General features: G+C 43.2%; 1 protein-coding gene across 3 annotated transcripts in view; it reads left to right on the top strand.

The window, feature by feature from the left end:
• The window catches only part of ARMC9 (armadillo repeat containing 9), a 128,358-nt gene extending 121,804 nt beyond the window's left edge, over window positions 1-6,554 (top strand). For all 3 annotated transcript variants that reach the window (XM_044290107.1, XM_044290106.1, XM_044290108.1), the window contains 5 exons: window positions 1,233-1,348; window positions 3,326-3,447; window positions 4,421-4,547; window positions 4,762-4,907; window positions 6,174-6,554. In XM_044290107.1, coding sequence (XP_044146042.1) covers window positions 1,233-1,348; window positions 3,326-3,447; window positions 4,421-4,547; window positions 4,762-4,907; window positions 6,174-6,196 — 534 coding nt within the window. In that variant the 3' untranslated portion in view covers window positions 6,197-6,554. The remainder of the gene's footprint in view (window positions 1-1,232; window positions 1,349-3,325; window positions 3,448-4,420; window positions 4,548-4,761; window positions 4,908-6,173) is intronic.
• The last annotated feature ends 10,749 nt before the right edge of the window (window positions 6,555-17,303 follow it).

The following is a 17,303-nucleotide window of genomic DNA, read 5'->3' as shown; positions in this document are numbered from 1 at the left end:
AGAACGGTTGGCCAGTTCATCAAATGAAATAGATAAAACGTTCTCTGATCAAAATAATGGAGTAGACTGTTGAGCTGACAAAGATGTAAAATTAGTAGTATCTGAATCTTGGAAACATTTTGCTTTATTCAACTTGGATGAACAATGGACACAAGCTACTGCGGTGGGTGTCCAATGTGTAGCTTGCCATGCACCCACTTTTACACAAAAAGTCAAAGTTTATTTATTGAAAAAAGTTGCAGTAAACTTACCTGGTTGCAATACAAAGGCAACTTCAAGTGTGGATGCCACATTTTGTATTTGTTGCCAGTATATAAATGTGAACCGATCCATTCAATCTACAGCTAATGGACGCACATTCAACAGCTCATGTTCATCAGAGGGATGTGTCTGGTTTGCTTGTTTAGGGCTTGGAGCGACTTCCTCCACCCACTAGAGGTGGTGACTATAAACACAAGTTCCGTAACAGGGAATCTTTTTCGATTTTTTTCAAATGGAAAGTTGTGTACCAGCAGGATTAAACTATAGACATGATACTACATTATTGATCCCCTTATTTTTTTTTTATTTTTTTTTTCCATTGTACATGTTTAGCTTTCCTTTAAATGCATATGCATCCACCCATGGATGTAACCTCTAAACTGCACTTGATTGGTTAAGTTACATATAAAAGCTCCTGGATTTTACTACAACTTTGTCATGAGTAAAGATCACTTTTGTAAGATCCGAAACGTGTAGACGTTGTGTTTTGAGCTGGATTTTATTTAGCACATTTCAATAAAGGCTATCACGTTTTTGGAAGCTGGAATTTTCCTTCCTTTTTTAATAGAAATGAATGGGTCTGTGTGCTCTGGGGATTGGCCACGGATGCAAAATATGGTTGTGTGCATGATTGCTAACTTGCATCAAGATCCGTGTCAAGTAAAAAAAAAAAAAAAAAAGTTTGAGCATGGAGTAAGTCAGTTGGACAGTGGCATTATGCAGTACATATAGTTCATTTAAATACTTATCCATGACGATGAAGAACTCGTATTTTTTGAAGAAAACAGTGACATTCCTTCCAGAAGGCTCGTGTGGTCATGAATTGGGTAGAAGCGGTGGAGTTTTACAAGTGCATAGCAGACACTTTAGAATTAAGATGGATTCATATGTTAATTTACTGGTGCTGAATAAATGCTTAGCAAATGGATTAATATCTGAGAAAGGCATCAATAAGTTTTCTCTCTCTGCAGATCATGACCCATACACTGAAAGTAAGGAAGAGAATGTTTCCTGGTATACTGCAGAGCATTGACGAGCCACTCCAGAGACCTGTAACCCCTAGTAGTCACCGGGCTGTGCATACAGTGTAAGTACAGTGTCTGAATTTAAAGAAGTTTACATATTAATAACCTATCCTCCAGACTGTTGATCAATAGCAGATTGATGGGGATCTGGCAGCCCCATCAATCAGCTGTTAATGGCAGTCACCAGCGCCATAAACGTACCGTGGACAGAGCCTGAAGCAGAAGGCACCATCCGCTGTATAGTGGCTGTGTCATTGCCCTGCAGCTTTGCTCCCATATGCAGTCTGATATGGATGACCTGTCTGGAAGATAGGTGTTGTCACTGTTTTAGATACTAATAACCTTTTCATCCTTTTTTTTTTTTCATCCAACACTGGAGTACAATGTTGCTTATATTGGCATCATTGGAAGACATGTAGTTAAATTGGTGTGAGAGGTCCTGTGATAGAGGGTACAGGAACAGTTTTAAAAAGACTTTTAAAGATGTTAAGTTTATCAAATGTCCAAGTGCATTCATACATATTCTGTCCAAAGCACAAACATATCTCTGTCTTGTTTTATCCATTCTTCATGACACTAAATCATGGTGCAAAAGTTTTGAGACTGATGCAAATTTTGTTTTTCACAAAGTTTTCTGCTTTAGTTTTTATGTGATTAGATGAATTGCAAATTAATTTCATAGTCATTCCTTGCCATGTAAATGGACTTGATCACAAAACCTCCATTTCCACAGCATTTAGGCCCTGCCACAAAATGACCTGCTAACATAATTTCAGTGATCTTCTCGATAGCTCATGAGAAAGTGTTAACAAGGATATCCTGCTCTTCTAATTTAATCAGCTCTGTCATGCTGATTGAATTAGAAGAACAGACTGGTTGCTTTAAACGGGGCGGTGGTGCTTGAAATGATTGTCTTCTTCTGTTAGCCATGGTTACCTCCAAGAAAACATATGTTGTCATCATTAATTGCTTCAAAAGGGCTTCACAGGCAGGGACATTGCTGCTCCTAAAGATTGCACCTATGTTAACCATTTATCAGATCATCAAGATCTTTAAGGGGGAGGTTAATTTGCAGTGAAGAAAGCTTCAGGGTGCCCAAGAAAGTACCAGGGCTGTCTCCTGAAGAGAATTCAGTTATCGGATTGGGTCACCACCACTTGCTCAGGAATGGAAGCAGGCGTGTGTGAGTGCATCTGCATGCACAGTGAGGCGAAGGCTTTTGGAGAATGGCCTGGTGTCAAGAAACGCAGAAAAGAAGCCACTTCTCTCCAAGAAAAAAAATCAAGGACAGACATTCTGCAGGAAGGACATGGATTGGTCTATAGGGGACTGGGTTAAAGTTATTTTCTCTGATGAAGCCCCATCCAGACTGATTTGGACATCTGGAAAAATTACTGCCCGTAGAAGAAAAGAGGAGTGCTACCATAAGTCCTGTGTCATGCCAGCATTAGAGCATGCCATGAATAAAGAATGGTATCAAAACATCTTCCAAGAGCAACTTCTCCCATCTATCCAGGAGCTATTTGGTGATGAACAATGCTTTTTCCAACATGATAGAGCACCATGTCACAAAGCAACAATGATAACAAAGTGGCTCGGTGAACAAAACATTGAAATCGGGTCCATGGCCAGGAAACTCCCCATATCTCAATTCCATAGATAACCCTTTGTCATTCCTCAAAAAGTGGGTGGAAAAACAAAAACACAGAAATTGTGATAAACTCCAAGAACCGATTAGGCAAAAATGGGCTGCTGTCAGTAAGGATGTGACCCAGAAGCTCATATCCAGCATGCCAGGGGGAATTGTAGAAATCTTGAAAAAGTAGGATCAACACTGGATATACTGAGTCTTTGCATAAACTTGATATATTTCTCAATAAAAGTAAAAAAAAAACACACATGAAATACTTGCATTGCACGTCAGTATACCATACAAACATCTCACAAAAAGATCACTAAAGCAGCAAACTGTCTGAAAATGTTTGGCATTGACTTATTGTATTCTTCTGACAGATTAATATGTTTTACTTTGCTACTAGGTCAGACAACATAACCTCACAAGTAAATCCTTCAAGCTCGTATAGAGTCCAAAAATTGTCATCAAGACCCCCTACACGAAGTGGAAGCCGCCCCACCTCTGCTGGTTTTTCTGCCTCATCATGTAAGCACATATAATTGTCTATATCGAACTATCTTTCTCTAATACTAATTTAAAGGCTTCCAAGAATTGATTTTTATTATTTTCAATTGTTCGGCTGACTCCCCCATACACATACAGTAAATGTTCACTTTGGCCGTGTGTATGTGTTGGCAATGGGGAGAGAGGAGAAAGCCGTTGTCAGACGCTTCTGTCAGCAGCTTATCTCCCGGGAGAACAAAAGGTTCTGGCGAAAACATTCACTTCACTGGATCTTTCTCTCTCCCAACATGACGTGTCACTGGAGAGTCAGGAGTTTCCCATTAGAATGTCTGGTGAACTCATGTGTATGAGAGGCATTAGGGCTTACTGCTGATTTATGTGGCTAGCTCCTTGGCCTTAGTATGTCTATGGGAGCACACACTTTAGGAATATTTGTCTAGCAGGATTTTTGTATTAGTCATGCAGAAGCCATACAACGAATCCCACCACAATATAACTTTATTTTTGGACATTTTCTCAGTTATAGTGACATCCAGTGAATTTTTGTGCATCATGTGGATATCTGTGAAACCTGTGGAAACATCTCTGTGTCCTCCATTTGACCTTGCAGCTGGTGGCATTCATCTGCAGATGTTCAAATAAATTGACTTGGTCCATCTCTTGCTCGGACCAACCAGGAAAGAAGATACGCTTCCTGTTTCACAGGAAGCTATCATTGGCTTGGATGCAGTAGTTGTATTTGTCTGTACGCGGAACAAGTGTCTTCCGGCAGCACAACTGAACCTTTTGTCCTCGTCGGTTCCTGTCCTTTTATAAATGTTAATAATGTATAACATTATGTGATGGGAAAAAGTCAAGCATGTGTCTAAAAGCACTTTAGCCGAACTTGTTTACTTGTTTCCATGTGTTTTCTTGATCTTGGCATTCAGTAAATTTCTTTCTTAGTAGATAGGTAACACTTTTTTATTTGTTTCTATCACCTTCCCTATTTTAGCCATTGATACAGAATCATCCCGGCTTTTTTCTCCAAGTGCCCGGTCAGATCACCGGGGACCCGTGTCTCCTACTTCCCCTAGAATTCTGGATTTGAGTTTGGATAAAAGCAATGGGCACAGTAACAGGTACTGAACATGAAGGATACAGTGGCTGGAATGGCTTTTGCTATTGTACAACTTGGGTGTGGATGAGAAAATGTTTGTGTTGTTAATGCACAGGGCAGTGATCCTAAACCAATAGATGTAAAACAATTAGTCCAGTCACTGTTTAATGTGTCTAGCAGGTTACAGTATTAACACTTTCTTATCTCCCTGGCAATCTCTAATGTTCCTCTTATAGCAGAACTTGGCTCCCACGAAGTCCTGAAGTACAGAATGTCAGCCCACGCAAGGCTAAGACCCCTACTATTGCACCGCAGTTTTCACAATCTGGACCACTACAAAGTCGCCCCAGTTCTGCTGGATCCTCTACTCACAGCAGGCAAAGTAAGAATTCCAGGGAACAGACTAAAAATGGATTACATGATTCTTAGCAATCTGGTGCCTTTGATCTATATTTTAAGGGGAAAAAGAGCGGCGGTTATGGCATACCTTCCTCGGAGGCAGTCATAAGGTTTTCATATAGCTGTCACTGAGTGGATGTTTTACAGCTGCTCTTGAGTTCTATAGTAGCTGTGTAAATTCACTATGTGCAGGGAATTGGGGTACTTTACCTCCGGTGATTTAGGAATTATTATTATTTATTATTAAAGCGCCATTCATTCCATGGCGCTGTACATACGAGTACAGGGGTATACATAAGTAATACAGACAATTGCACTAAGCATGAACAAGACAAGTTACAGACTGGTACAGAAGGAGAGAGGGCCCTGCCCGTGAGGGCTTACAATCTACATGGTATGGGAGAAGGACACAGTAGGTGATGGTGAAGCTGGTCATGGCGGTATAGAGGCAGCAGGGTCACTGGTTGTAGACTTGTCTGCAGAGGTGGGGTTTCAGGTTTCTTTTGAAGGATTCCACTATAGGTGAGAGTCTGATATGCTGGGGTAGCGAGTTCCAGAGCAATGTATTTATTTCCAATTTTCTAGCATAAATGCCTTTAAAAATATGGTATTTCAAATGAATGTCATATTTAAGAAGCCCCTTTGGTTCATGTTCTGACATCTGTTGCTGTGTTGGAAAGTGTAGACTGGGTTTCAGTGCCACACAGTGTTAAAGGTCTCTGCCACTATTCGAAAAGTCACAGAAAATGATGCCAGGCATAAAAACAAGACAAAGCTGTGTGGTGGACCCATTCCAGATTTTGGGTATGGGGTTCTATGATTTCTGTGTGCGCTTGGCCCCTGCCTTACACTGTGAAAGGTTTATTCGATGTACCAATATATTGCAAGTTACATAGCCATTTTAACTGGCACTATTTCCAGGTCATAGACCTTTGGAATGTAACTTGCTGCATCCTGTTCATCATCCTAGGACACGTGTTTCCGGCTTCACTCTACTACTTGGCACAAGTTAAGGAGGATATTACAGCGAGAATGTAGAACAGGCTGTTAATATTGAACTCTTTCCCCAAACCAGTACCGGACAGCATATATCAATAATACCTCGACCCTGTGGGTGACATGTCGCTGTATGGCATATGTTAGTGGGGTGCATTTGATCTATACGTCCAGCTGCTCAGTCTCCGTTACAGGTAGCCTTCTCACATTGATAAAATTCACAAAATCTATATTGTTGTCTTTTATCTTGCAGGTAGCCAATCCTACAGAAAATGAGAATAAGCCACTCAATGGGATCTGCTACCTTTATGTGATGACATCAGAGAGCTAAGACTTTCCTTAACTCTCCCTTCTTTGACCTGAGTAACCAGATCTACCTATGCAAGTGAAAATGTCTATAGAAACCTGAATCCAAAGTTTTAGGCACCCCTTAAACCATACAATTCATGTGTGACACAAGTGTCCTCACAGAAAGCTAAGATGTGAACTGTTTGGTGGGACGATCACACTGCAGATTTGCTTTTGCTTTTCATTTGATCTATTTATTTATTTATGTGGAGTGTTGGATATTAAATCATTGGATACAGTTTAACTTTGTATTAACTATAATTTTATATAAAAATGTGTTTTTCCACATTATTTGTCGATTTGATTTATATCCCAAAATGAAAAAAAAAAAAAAACATGAGGACTCGCGGACATTCTACACTTCTTCTGGCCATTTCCAGGTACTGTACAGCTGTACAGTACAGACAGATATTCAGATGCAGTCAGTGTTGAGAGAAATATATCCACTGCACCCACCAATTAAAAACACAGCAACTTTATTTCTTCATTAAAATCACAGGTGGTGTAGTGGATACATATAACAAAGGACAACAGTTGTTTGGCGCTACCAAGCTTCTTCCGGATGCACTGATTTTAGTTACTGTTCTAATACATTTTTTATAGTTTACCTCCCCATTTTGGTATCCCTTGCAGCACTTCTATTTTGACTCCATTTTTTATTTTATTTCTACAGAAGCGTGGTAGTGCGAAACTGCTGTTGTCCTTATTTATATGTTTCCACTATACTGACTGTGATTATAATGGAGAGTGTTTGTTTTTAATTGGCACATTGACAATTTCCCTTTTGTAGACTACGTAAATGCTTTAGACAGCATTGCTGCCATTTTTATTATTGATTTCCATATTTTTGGGCTGAAAAAAGAAAAACAATTGAATATACGCCATCAAAATTTAACATCTCTGCCATGGCAGCAGATATGGGAGATGGCCCATCCTTGTGCTGGATAGGCAACCTACAGCAAATAAAAAAGAAAACATTCACTTCCTTCTTCGGTGGTTTGCTGTCTCCCAGAGGACTGTGGAGCCTTGCAGCATGAAAAATGTCTATGGCGGACTGAGGTGGCCTTAGAGATTGCCCTGAGAATATTAGTTGGATTGGCCCCTGGAGACATAAGCCTCCAGGAGTAGTCCAGAAGTTGCTCACACCATCCTCCAAATTGTCTGCAACCACTGAGCAAGACTGGATGGAAAGGGCCCTTATTTCTTGAAATGGGTATAATGTTTCTGTTATGCTTTTGATGTGTGGTCAGAAAGGAGTCATTAGCTAAAATGTTTTAAGGCTAGCTCACAAGGTAGGTTCTAATGCAATTTAGTTAAATAATGTATTTAATATAATATTTTTATATAATTTTGTGTCATTGTTTGCTGAACATTTGAACACTTCATTGAGTTTGTACTCGCTGTTATCTTAGGTAATTTTTTTTAGAATAAGGTGTCATTTGTAGTTTACATTACAAATAATACTATATCTGGCCATTATAGGTTTTTTTATTTTGCAGTTTTTACCAGTTTATTTCTCCAGGCTCCATCTCCTCTTGTTAGTGTTTCCTGAGCTAGTGGTGGAGATTAGCTGCTATGATGTCTCCCATAGACTGCACTTGGAGAAAACAGGAGATTCTTCTCGTATTCGTATCTCTCTGTAGCACACTTTTACAGGCAGCAGCAGTATGGGTTACATCATACAGTAGAAATAAGCAGCTTAGCTATAAATACAGCACTGAGGTGAGACAGTAAATCGGTAGCAAGCCAGCAGCACCTTCTCTGTATATAGGCACTTTTACACAGACGAAGCATCAAAGTAATTATCAGGAATGAACCTTCCAGTGAACACTCTTTCTCAATAATTGCCCTGTGTAAATATGCTACCAATCATCCAACGCATGTGTAATAACATCTTTCATTTAGCACATAACATTGTCATTTGTTGTCACCACATTGTCCTCTCCTGGTTGAGGTCAGAGGAGGATGGTGACCAGCATTGTCATGCATGATTCCGTCCCAAAACGACTCCGCTACCTCCTTGCTGATGTCGCAGCATTGTTAGGACATGGTGGCCATCCACTCTTTCATCCATTTGGACCATTCAGGGTTGCACAGTACTCATCAGTAAACAAGACTGTTTGAAAATAAGTCTTCTTGTATGTCTGGGCCCACTGCAACAGTTTCTGCTTGTAAGCACTGGTTAGGGGAGGCCAAATATTAGGTTTATGCACAACTGCAAGCCTCTGTAGGATCCTACACCTTGAGGTTGGCAGGACTCCAGAGGCACCAGCAGCTTCAAATACCTTTGCTGCTCTGTAATGGCATTTTAGCAGCTGCTCTCTTAGGGCTCATTCATATGACCTTATTTGTGTGTCTGCAAAATTGCGGAACGGGTGCAGACTAATTAATTTAAATGGGTCCGCAAAAGATGTGGACACCACACTGTGTGCTGTCCGCATCTGTACTTCCGTTCGGCGGCCCTCCAAAAAGGATAGAGCGTGGTCCTATTCTTGTCTGCATTGGAGGACAAGAATAGACATTTCTATCATAGAGCTGGTCGTGTGCATTCTGCGAGCTGCAAAACACATATGGTTGTCTGAATGAGCCCTTAATCCAATGGATTTGTCTGGCAGAAACCTTCCTTATTATGCCTTTATCTGCATGAAGCCATCTGTGCTCTGAATCGGCCACAAATCTCTTCACAGTACGATCACGCTTACATTTCCATAAAATATCTAATGGTTTCATACCTTGTCCAAGGCATTGCACTATTTGACACTTTTTGGCAGTAGAGAGATCCCTTTTCTTTCCCATATTGCTTGAATCCTGTGGCCTGCTTAATAATGTGGAGCATCTTTCTTAAGTAGTTTTCCTTTGTGCTCACCTGGCAAACTACTTATCACAGGTGTTTGAGATAATTTCAGTCATCCTAAGGCCCCATGCACACGGCCGTGTTTCACAGCCGTGTGCGGGCCGTGGAACTGCGGCCTGGATCCCTCCTGAGAGCAGGAGCGCACAGCGTCACTGGTTGCTATGACGCTGTGCGCTCCCTGCTGCCGCCGCAATACAGTAGTACACTGGTATGATCTATACCAGTGTATTACTGTACTGTGCCGGCAGCAGGGAGTGCACGGCGTCATAGCAACCAATGACGCCGTGCGCTCCTGCTCTCAGGAGGGATCCAGGCCGCGGTTCCACGGCCCGCACACGGCTGTGAAACATGGCCGTGTGCATGGGGCCTAAGAGCCCTGAGACACCAATACCATCCATGAGTTTAACTGAAAAACAAAAATTACATCTTTATGACACTTAAAGGGGTTATACAACCCCTATAAATAGTTGCACCTCTATCTGTGATTTTCCCCCTCAGGCCAGATCTAAAACTGTGAGAACGGAAGGAGACAGGCCTGTCTGACTTACCATTTTCTATGCCTGTTTCAGGTGCAGAAAAATGTCTAAATGTAAGAGAGCTAGGAAGCGGTCTTACATTTAGAACTGGAGCTGGATATGCCAAAGTCATATAATAACACAACCGGTTATAGTCGGTCACACTATGGTAATATCTGAAATGCTAGACCCTTTAGATCCAAAAAATTGTATTAACATTAGTGGGTAGCTTATTTAAGTTAAAACTTAACATTTAATATGGTATTTGAAATAAAATTATAGGCCCTTAAGTATTAAACACAGAATTATTGTAGCCACTGGTCACACTATTCTCCTAATAGATGGCGGAGATGGGAGAGGACCGTGTATAGGGACAGCAAAAAATTGTTGACAGACAGGATGAGGGGTACTTAGATGGAAAGATACAATGCTGGGACGAAGCCCTAAGTAGCCCTTTCAGTCTATTTTAATAAACCTGGCTGATACTCTGACCCTATTGTCACCCTCCCTAAATGTGGACTGCCCAGCTTTGCCCAAAAGACAGAATACAGTCCTGTTGGTAAAAGGCCAAATGGATTACAAAGGGGACATAAAGACTGGTATAATATGTGCAATGAGTGGGGTCCAATCTAGATGTCCTATGAATGTAGGGCACCCATGACACAGCACTCAAATTGATTCGCGCACATATCCATCAATATAGGTATATATGTCTCTGTATATATATTCTCGTCCTAATAAACAAAGTAGCGTGTTCTGGACGACATAGATATACACATATATACACCGTCAAAAAGTTTGGAGTGTCCCGACGCGTTTCCTCAATGATATCAGATTCATCAGGGGACAGGGAAAAACAAAAACACAAAGTTGCAGGAGTTCCCTTTTGTTCAAGGTATATATCTCCAGTCACAAGGGTGGAGTCACAAGGCATATATTATAATATGTGAAGGCAGGTCAAAAAGAGCATGATGTTGGCTCTAAAGACCATGAATGATTCAGTTAGCCTCTTAGTCACACAGCACGGGATAATGTCAAGTTGAACAAACACTTAAGTGTGCATGGCTGAATTGCATCAGAGTTATTATTCATGTACACATATCTCACAGCCCGGACCAATACCCGGGAGAGATCCCATGCATTAAATGCCCTAGTGAAACTCCAGTCCAACAGCAATAGTGTTTCAACCAAGATTCAGGTCACAAAATATATCACAATGATTCACAGGTGTCTACATGTTAAACATTGTAGCAGACCTCCCAGTGCTAATAGTAACGCTAGAGGTTAGCGAGGTCTCTGCAATGTCATAAATTCAATGGTGCTGGATCCCTTTAGTATGCAGGTATCACAGCACTGTCAACTTATCTGTCCAGTCCTAGATGTCGACTGTTTCCAGACAACGATGAGCGGAGAGTGCTCCCCGGCGTCCCGCGTGTGGCAGTGGCAATAGCGCAATGTTCGCGGGTCATTTAAATAGCCGTGTGGTGCCGCCCCCATCGCACACCCTTTCACCGTCACGCAGCGTCATCATCGCGTCATGTGTCAGCTGTCTAGAACTCTCGTCACATGACCGATCTTCTTCCTGAGACGCACAGTGTAGAGGCTTGTTTACCGTTGCCAGGAGACCCTCGGAACCTGCGGTCCTCACAGAAGAGCCGTAATCCGATGGATTCAGTTCACCCAGCAGCCAGCCGTGTCCACCTGGTATGTGTCAAACGGCGAAGCATTCTCTACTGCGCATACATGAAACGGATGACTAGTGGTGCAGGGTAGAGTCAAAGGGCAAATTTGCTGATCCCCTGCTAGCACTAGAATTCGAATAATAGTCCAGTGGCCTGCCTGGTTCTGCAGTTATCCCAATGGAGAATTGGAGTTTATAAGAAGATTTCCTAAATATAGCTGGCATCGATGTACAAATGCTCAAATCGGCCTTTAAATTCATGCTCCTTCTCAAGTGACATCTTACAGAGATTTAGTGTGGGGCAATAGAGTGTTTTGCTCCATAACACTATAGATGTCATCTGGGGTGGTGACTGGGATCGGTCCCCAATTAGGGGGGGCTCAAGAGGCACTTTAGGACTCTATATAGCAGCTGAATGACAGCTGCTCATTCAGACCCAAAGGGGTCACAGTTTGGAGATGGAAGATCCACCATGTCTCTCTTTGCAAAATTCTCCGATCCCAGTCACCTCCCCTTTTTGGCCTTGCAACGGCCTCAATTCCCATAAATCTCAGGTCCGACGCATCTCCACCATGCACCGAGTTGACATGTTTTGCCAGGGGCGTGTCTCTGTCATTCCTAACGTCGCCCAGGTGCTCCCCCACCCGTCGTTGTAGTTCACGGGTAGTTTTCCCTATATATTCTAGGCCGCATATACAGTTGACCCTGTATATAACTCCCTTCGTGCGGCAATTGATGAATTGTCTAATTTGGTAGGTTTTGCCCGTGACGTTGGCACAGAAAGACCGTCCCTGTACAATGTGTCGGCATGCCACACAGCCACTACAACGAAAACAACCGATCGGGCGTTGGAGCCATATCCCTTTTTGATCCCGTGTCTCGATGTAGTGGCTGTGCACCACGCGGTCCCTTAGGCTCAGACCCCTACGGTAAGTGATCTGTACTCTTTCGGGCACCGCCTCCTTGATGTCTGGGTCAATGAGAAGAACATCCCAGTGTTTTTTTAGGATCCGTTTGACTTCTTCCGAGGCGTCATCAAATGTGCCTATAAGGCGTATCTGACCACTCTCAGTTTTTTTAGGTTTAGGATAGAGTAAATCATCCCTCTTGCTTTCACATGCCCTCCTGAAGGCCGACCTCAAGACTGTATCAGGGTAGCCCCTTTCCCGAAAGCGACTTCTCAAATCATCCGCCTGTTGTTTAAAGGCCTCCCAAGTGGAGCAGTTCCTCCTAATTCGCAGGTACTGCCCCACTGGGATACCCCTTTTTAGGGGGAGGGGATGGTGGCTTGTCCAGTGTAGAAGTGCATTCGTGGAAGTGGGCTTCCTGAAAATGTCAGTTTGTATCTCATCGTCCTTACCCCTTGAGATTAAAATATCAAGGAAGGGCAAGTGATTCTTTTCAAAGACTGAGGTAAATCTCATATTGATGCAGTTGATATTCAATTCCTTAACGAAGTCATAAAAATCATTTTCTTCCCCCTTCCAGTACAACAAAGACATCGTCGATAAATCTAGCCCATGTAATAATACATGGGACATGTCTACTGGGTACATCGCTGAAGACCAGTGTCCTCTCCCACCAGCCCAGGAACAAGTTGGCATACGACGGGGCACAAGAGCTCCCCATCGCTGTGCCCCTGAGCTGGTGGTAGAGGACCCCGTCAAACAAGAAATAATTTCTTGTGAGGACAAAGTTAAGTAGCTGCAAGACAAAAACATTGTGGGGGTAAAACTGTTGTCCTCTAGTCGAAAGGAACGACTCCACTGCCCTCATACCCAAGTCATGGGGTATGGAGGAGTAGAGAGCCTCCACATCAATTGATGCCAAGGAGGCTCCCTCCTCCAGCGTTATCCCCTCCAGGCGACCAAGAAGGTCGCTAGTATCCCTCAGGTATGAGCGCAGTGTTTTAACAAAGGGCGCTAAAACTTGGTCCAGATAGATCCCCAGGTTTTGGGTCAAGCTGTTAACACCCGAGACTGATCGGGCGTTCCTTTTACAGGGGAGCCACCCTTATGACTTTAGGTAAGCTATAGAAGGTAGCTATAGTAGGGTGCTTTTTGTATAGATAGTCAAATTCCTCCCCTGAGATAAGATTTTCCGTTTTGGCTTGTCGCAGTATTTCAATAAGATCCCTTTGATATTTCGCTGTAGGGTCTCCACTCAATCTCTCATAGGTGTCCCCATCATTAAGAAAAGTCTGGCACATGTTTTTATAGTCAGTAGTTTCCATCAGAACTATATTCCCCCCTTTGTCCGAGGGTTTAATTGTTAGATTATGCTTTTTCTCTAGTTCTAACAATGCTTTATATTCGTTTTTGCTACAGTTAAAGCCACCATGATGAGAGATGAGACTAGATAGATCCCGAAAGACCTTATTAAAATACTGCGACAAGCCAAAACGGAAAATCTTATCTCAGGGGAGGAATTTGACTATCTATACAAAAAGCACCCTACTATAGCTACCTTCTATAGCTTACCTAAAGTCCATAAGGGTGGCTCCCCTGTAAAAGGACGCCCGATCGTCTCAGGTGTTAACAGCTTGACCCAAAACCTGGGGATCTATCTGGACCAAGTTTTAGCGCCCTTTGTTAAAACACTGCCCTCGTACCTGAGGGATACTAGCGACCTTCTTGGTCGTCTGGAGGGGATAACGCTGGAGGAGGGAGCCTCCTTGGCATCAATTGATGTGGAGGCTCTCTACTCCTCCATACCCCATGACTTGGGTATGAGAGCAGTGGAGTCGTTCCTTTCGACTAGAGGACAACAGTTTTACCCCCACAATGTCTTTGTACCTTGCAGCTACTTAACTTTGTCCTCACAAGAAATTATTTCCTGTTTGACGGGGTCCTCTACCACCAGCTCAGGGGCACAGCGATGGGGAGCTTCTTGTGCCCCGTCGTATGCCAACTTGTTCCTGGGCTGGTGGGAGAGGACACTGGTCTTCAGCGATGTACCCAGTAGACATGTCCCATGTATTATTACATGGGCTAGATTTATCGACGATGTCTTTGTTGACTGGAAGGGGGAAGAAAATGATTTTTATGACTTTGTTAAGGAATTGAATATCAACTGCATCAATATGAGATTCACCTCAGTCTTTGAAAAGAATCACTTGCCCTTCCTTGATATTTTAATCTCAAGGGGTAAGGACGACATTTTCAGGAAGCCCACTTCCACGAATGCACTTCTACACTGGACGAGCCACCATCCCCTCCCCCTAAAAAGGGGTATCCCAGTGGGGCAGTACCTGCGAATTAGGAGGAACTGCTCCACTTGGGAGGCCTTTAAACAACAGGCGGATGATTTGAGAAGTCGCTTTCGGGAAAGGGGCTACCCTGATACAGTCTTGAGGTCGGCCTTCAGGAGGGCATGTGAAAGCAAGAGGGATGATTTACTCTATCCTAAACCTAAAAAAACTGAGAGTGGTCAGATACGCCTTATAGGCACATTTGATGACGCCTCGGAAGAAGTCAAACGGATCCTAAAAAAACACTGGGATGTCTTCTCATTGACCCAGACATCAAGGACGCGGTGCCCGAAAGAGTACAGATCACCTTACCGTAGGGGTCTGAGCCTAAGGGACCGCCGTGGTGCATAGCCACTACATCGAGACACGGGATCAAAAAGGGACTATGGCTCCAACGCCCGATCGGTTGTTTTCGTTGTAGTGGCTGTGTGGCATGCCGACACATTGTACAGGGACGGTCTTTCTGTGCCAACGTCACGGGTAAAACCTACCAAATTAGACAATTCATCAATTGCCGCACGAAGGGAGTTATATACAGGGTCAACTGTATATGCGGCCTAGAATATATAGGGAAAACTACCCGTGAACTACGACGACGGGTGGGGGAGCACCTGGGCGACGTTAGGAATGACAGAGACACGCCCCTGGCAAAACATGTCAACTCGGTGCATGGTGGAGATGCGTCGGACCTGAGATTTATGGGAATTGAGGCCGTTGCAAGGCCAAAAAGGGGAGGTGACTGGGATCGGAGAATTTTGCAAAGAGAGACATGGTGGATCTTCCATCTCCAAACTGTGACCCCTTTGGGTCTGAATGAGCAGCTGTCATTCAGCTGCTATATAGAGTCCTAAAGTGCCTCTTGAGCCCCCCCCCCTAATTGGGGACCGATCCCAGTCACCACCCCAGATTGACATCTATAGTGTTATGGAGCAAAACACTCTATTGCCCCACACTAAATCTCTGTAAGATGTCACTTGAGAAGGAGCATGAATTTAAAGGCCGATTTGAGCATTTGTACATCGATGCCAGCTATATTTAGGAAATCTTCTTATAAACTCCAATTCTCCATTGGGATAACTGCAGAACCAGGCAGGCCACTGGACTATTATTCGAATTCTAGTGCTAGCAGGGGATCAGCAAATTTGCCCTTGACTCTACCCTGCACCACTAGTCATCCGTTTCATGTATGCGCAGTAGAGAATGCTTCGCCGTTTGACACATACCAGGTGGACACGGCTGGCTGCTGGGTGAACTGAATCCATCGGATTACGGCTCTTCTGTGAGGACCGCAGGTTCCGAGGGATCTCCTGGCAACGGTAAACAAGCCTCTACACTGTGCGTCTCAGGAAGAAGATCGGTCATGTGACGAGAGTTCTAGACAGCTGACACATGACGCGATGATGACGCTGCGTGACGGTGAAAGGGTGTGCGATGGGGGCGGCACCACACGGCTATTTAAATGACCCGCGAACTATTGCGCTATTGCCACTGCCACACGCGGGACGCCGGGGAGCATTCTCCGCTCATCGTTGTCTGGAAACAGTCGACATCTAGGACTGGACAGATAAGTTGTCAGTGCTGTGATACCTGCATACTAAAGGGATCCAGCACCATTGAATTTATGACACTGCAGAGACCTCGCTAACCGCTAGTGTTACTATTAGCACTGGGAGGTCTGCTACAATGTCTAACATGTAGACACCTGTGAATCATTGTGATATATTTTGTGACCTGAATCTTGGTTGAAACACTATTGCTGTTGGACTGGAGTTTCACTAGGGCATTTAATACATGGGATCTCTCCCGGGTATTGGTCCGGGCTGTGAGATATGTGTACATGAATAATAACTCTGATGTAATTCAGCCATGCACACTTAAGTGTTTGTTCAACTTGACATCATCCCGTGCTGTGTGACTAAGAGGCTAACTGAATCATTCATGGTCTTTAGAGCCAACATCATGCTCATTTTGACCTGCCTTCACATATTATAATATATGCCTTGTGACTCCACCCTTGTGACTGGAGATATATACCTTGAACAAAAGGGAACTCCTGCAACTTTGTGTATTTGTTTTTCCCTGTCCCCTGATGAATCTGATATCATTGAGGAAACGCGTCGGGACACTCCAAACTTTTTGACGGTGTATATATGTGTATATCTATGTCGTCCAGAACACGCTACTTTGTTTATTAGGACGAGAATATATATACAGAGACATATATACCTATATTGATGGATATGTGCGCGAATCAATTTGAGTGCTGTGTCATGGGTGCCCTACATTCATAGGACATCTAGATTGGACCCCACTCATTGCACATATTATACCAGTCTTTATGTCCCCTTTGTAATCCATTTGGCCTTTTACCAACAGGACTGTATTCTGTCTTTTGGGCAAAGCTGGGCAGTCCACATTTAGGGAGGGTGACAATAAGGTCAGAGTATCAGCCAGGTTTATTAAATAGACTGAAAGGGCTACTTAGGGCTTCGTCCCAGCATTGTATCTTTCCATCTAAGTACCCCTCATCCTGTCTGTCAACAATTTTTTGCTGTCCCTATACACGGTCCTCTCCCATCTCCGCCATCTATTAGGAGAATAGTGTGACCAGTGGCTACAATAATTCTGTGTTTAATACTTAAGGGCCTATAATTTTATTTCAAATACCATATTAAATGTTAAGTTTTAACTTAAATAAGCTACCCACTAATGTTAATACAATTTTATGCCAAAGT

This window comes from Bufo gargarizans, chromosome 4 (assembly GCF_014858855.1).
Source record: "Bufo gargarizans isolate SCDJY-AF-19 chromosome 4, ASM1485885v1, whole genome shotgun sequence".
In the NCBI taxonomy this organism is placed as follows: Eukaryota; Metazoa; Chordata; class Amphibia; order Anura; family Bufonidae; genus Bufo; species Bufo gargarizans.
The sequence above is the reverse complement of the archived record's forward strand: the minus strand, read 5'-3'. Positions and strand labels throughout refer to the sequence as shown.